A 3,008-nucleotide genomic window follows, 5' to 3' on the forward strand; every position below is an offset into this window, starting at 1 on the left:
GGATTTACATCAGTTACGTCTGGCGGATGGATTTCTGCTGGTTTAGGGATCCGGTCCTGCACCTTTGCCGTGCCGTCGTGTCAGCAGAACTGCTGATGTGGGTGAGGATGCTGTGCCTGAGAAAGGGTCCTGGGACTGGTCAGAGAAACCCACCCCCACATCAGCTAGACCACTCCAGAGCATGGGCAGCTCCCTTTTCCCTGAAGCTGGTGACTGAAAGTGCTAAACCTCATAATGTCAAAATAATCCATTAAAAAAATATTAACTTTTAAAATTATAATATGCATATTAAAACCACAACATGGGAAAAATGTAAGGTGGAATATTTATTTTGGAGGTGTAAATAAAATACAATACCTTGCCTTCATTTCACTGTGAAATGATAACAAGCCGTAGATATTAATGACAGAGAATTTCTGTAGAAACGTTAATTTACTACAAAAGAGTCCACTGCAAAAAGTGGTCTTTGGTGTGATTTGTTTCTATTATTGCCACTACCGCTGATTAATAACACACATTTTCAGTTAATTTTGGATCCCGGCATGCCCTTTAATCTTGTGTTGTTTCTTTTGTCTTGCTATTACAGAAAAATATATATCGTATCCTGAGGCCCAATTCCAATTACTATAAGTTAATCTATTAGGTGATAAAGCACTACATAGGCAGAAAATGTGTATGTGAAAGTGAAGATGTATCTCAGGATTTGCTGAGGTTTGGTTACCTTGAAATTATGTTCTCTATAAATCTTGAAGCATGTTCTCTGTCTGTTTGTGATAACTGAAGCCTTGTTTTGGATGTTGTCCCAGGTATTACGAAACTGGGAGTATTAAGCCTGGAGTGATTGGAGGGTCGAAACCAAAGGTCGCCACACCCAAAGTCGTTGAAAAAATTGCAGAATACAAGCGCCAAAATCCCACCATGTTTGCCTGGGAGATCAGGGATCGACTCCTTGCTGAGCGAGTGTGTGACAACGACACCGTGCCCAGCGTCAGTTCAATTAACAGGTAAGGGTCTGCCTGGTCCTGGGGAGGGATGTGCCTCGGGAGTGCTGCCACCGAATCCTTGTCTGTTGGTAGAACTAGGTGTTTTGGGCTGCTTGGAAGAAATGCAGCTGGTGTGTGTTGCCCTGATGAATGTGGGCTGGGGAGCAGCTGTGGGCTCACTTCGGTGGCCAGAGCTTCAGAGACGATGAGCATTTCCTGGGCAAGGGCAGGTTCTGCTGCTGGCCTTTGCTCCTCTCCCATCCTTTCCCCCATCTGTGAGTTGCAGTCCTCGCTGGTAACAATCCTGCGTGTTTGCTCCAAATGAGGCCTCAGCTCTGATCCCCCAGCTGGGGGTTCAGTGACTTGTGCTTCCCCAGGGACCAGGAGGGAAGCTCAGGTGGGTGGCAGTCGTCTGAGAAAAGAGGGGGCTGGGTGCCTGGAGGAGGCGACCCGAGGCATGGGGCTAAGGTACCACCTCTGAAGTTGGCCCAGAACGGTGCTGGCTGCTGCCTGCACGGATATCACTGGGGGAGTTCAGTGGGTAGCTTTTGAGTGCCCCAGCCGCCTCCTTTTTACATGGATGCGCTTGAATTGCTTTTGTGAGAATGCAGGAGAATCTCATTTGGCTCCTCAGTCCTATTTTGGGGACTTTTGCCCCGATCTTGCCAGGCAAAGCTGGGCTTGCAGGGGGGGTCTGGAGCCGTACTTACCTTCTGCCATCTCAGTTACACCTTCTGTACTCACCTGCGTCCTTCCAAGTCAAAGGATGTCTAAAGGTGATGCTGTTAGGTCCCCAGCCCTGCCAGACTGATAACAAGGGATTAACACTTGGAAGGCAGAGCCTGATGCACGCCCAAATCCCTGGCAAGCAGAGTCCTTCCATTTTTGCTCAGGGCTATGGTCTGTGCTGGGCTCTGACCTCACCGCGCTGGTGAGATGGTTTTCACTTGTGCGATTGCATGCAAATTCTTTGAATGCAGCTAGCTGTAAAGTCCCATCTGTGTCTGTGAAATAAATTGATGCAATATTCTTTTATTGGCTATCCCAACCTGATTTGCATTCATGGAGTTGCCGCTTGAGTAGCCGGGGTGGGTTCCCTGGCGTTAGCCGCCAGTGCTGTCTCTGCCTGGCCCGGCTGAACGTTGAGTCATACGATCCCCCTGCTTAAAACCAGAAACGGGTCAGTCCACGCACACCCGTCGCTGCTGAGTCTTTAAGGCTCCAGAGCAGCATTCAGTGACCGTATAGACATGGTATTTTCAGTTTCCAAAAGGCTTTGAGAAACAATACAGACACCAGGAAAACTGGAAGAAAACGTCACTAAGGGCAAACTGCTTCCCTGAGCGTCAGCTCGAGCCCTGCCAGGGCAGGAGCAGCGCTGCTGTCAGCCTCTCTGTTTCTGTGGGAGGACTTCAAGCATCCTCAAAAAAAGAAAAACCAAAACCAACACAAAAAAGGCAGTCATACTGCTAGGAAAAAGAGAGATCAAGGAACTTCCAGTCATGTTTTGAGCCAGTTTCCACATTTCCTTTTTCTGAGTCCTTGTGTGTTTCCACACTGATGATGTTCACACGCTCACTGCCATTGCATCAGAAAAGCTGTTTGTGACCTGCCACTGAGGTTTTTTTTGGCCATAAGTTTCATTCTTGCTTGTGACTGTGGCTAAGGTCTTTTCTTTTTCTTAAAAGTGTGAAATCTCTTTTTAAAAGTGGATGCAATCTTTTTGAGTTGTTTTTATTTTTTTTTTTTACCTAGAGAATTGTTGTTGCCAGCTTAGGAGTGCATCCTGAAAACCCAGACCAAACTATCACGACAGGAAGCCTGGAATTCAAATCAAGCTGCTTGGCTTTAGTGCTGGATGTTCCCAGTTCCACTCTGTACCCTGTGGGATTTATGATCACATTTAAAATTACGTGTATGCTTTAAAGCTTTGCTGGTAGGGATGTTAGACACCACGGATGCCAACCCCAGCTCATGATGCCTGTAGTCACTGCTGCGGTGCTGTCCAGGTGTTGTCCAGCTGCC

The 3,008-nt window shown here is 47.4% G+C and overlaps 1 protein-coding gene across 1 annotated transcript in view; it reads left to right on the forward strand.

Moving 5' to 3' along the window:
* Positions 1 to 806: 806 nt before the first annotated feature.
* The window catches only part of LOC103767911 (paired box protein Pax-5), a gene marked incomplete at both ends in the record, with an annotated part of 7,190 nt that continues 4,988 nt past the window's right edge, over positions 807 to 3,008 (forward strand). The window contains one exon of the mRNA XM_008935044.1: positions 807 to 1,004. Coding sequence (XP_008933292.1) covers positions 807 to 1,004 — 198 coding nt within the window. The remainder of the gene's footprint in view (positions 1,005 to 3,008) is intronic.

This window comes from Merops nubicus, unplaced genomic scaffold (assembly GCF_000691845.1).
Source record: "Merops nubicus isolate BGI_N331 unplaced genomic scaffold, ASM69184v1 scaffold26212, whole genome shotgun sequence".
NCBI lineage: Eukaryota > Metazoa > Chordata > Aves > Coraciiformes > Meropidae > Merops > Merops nubicus.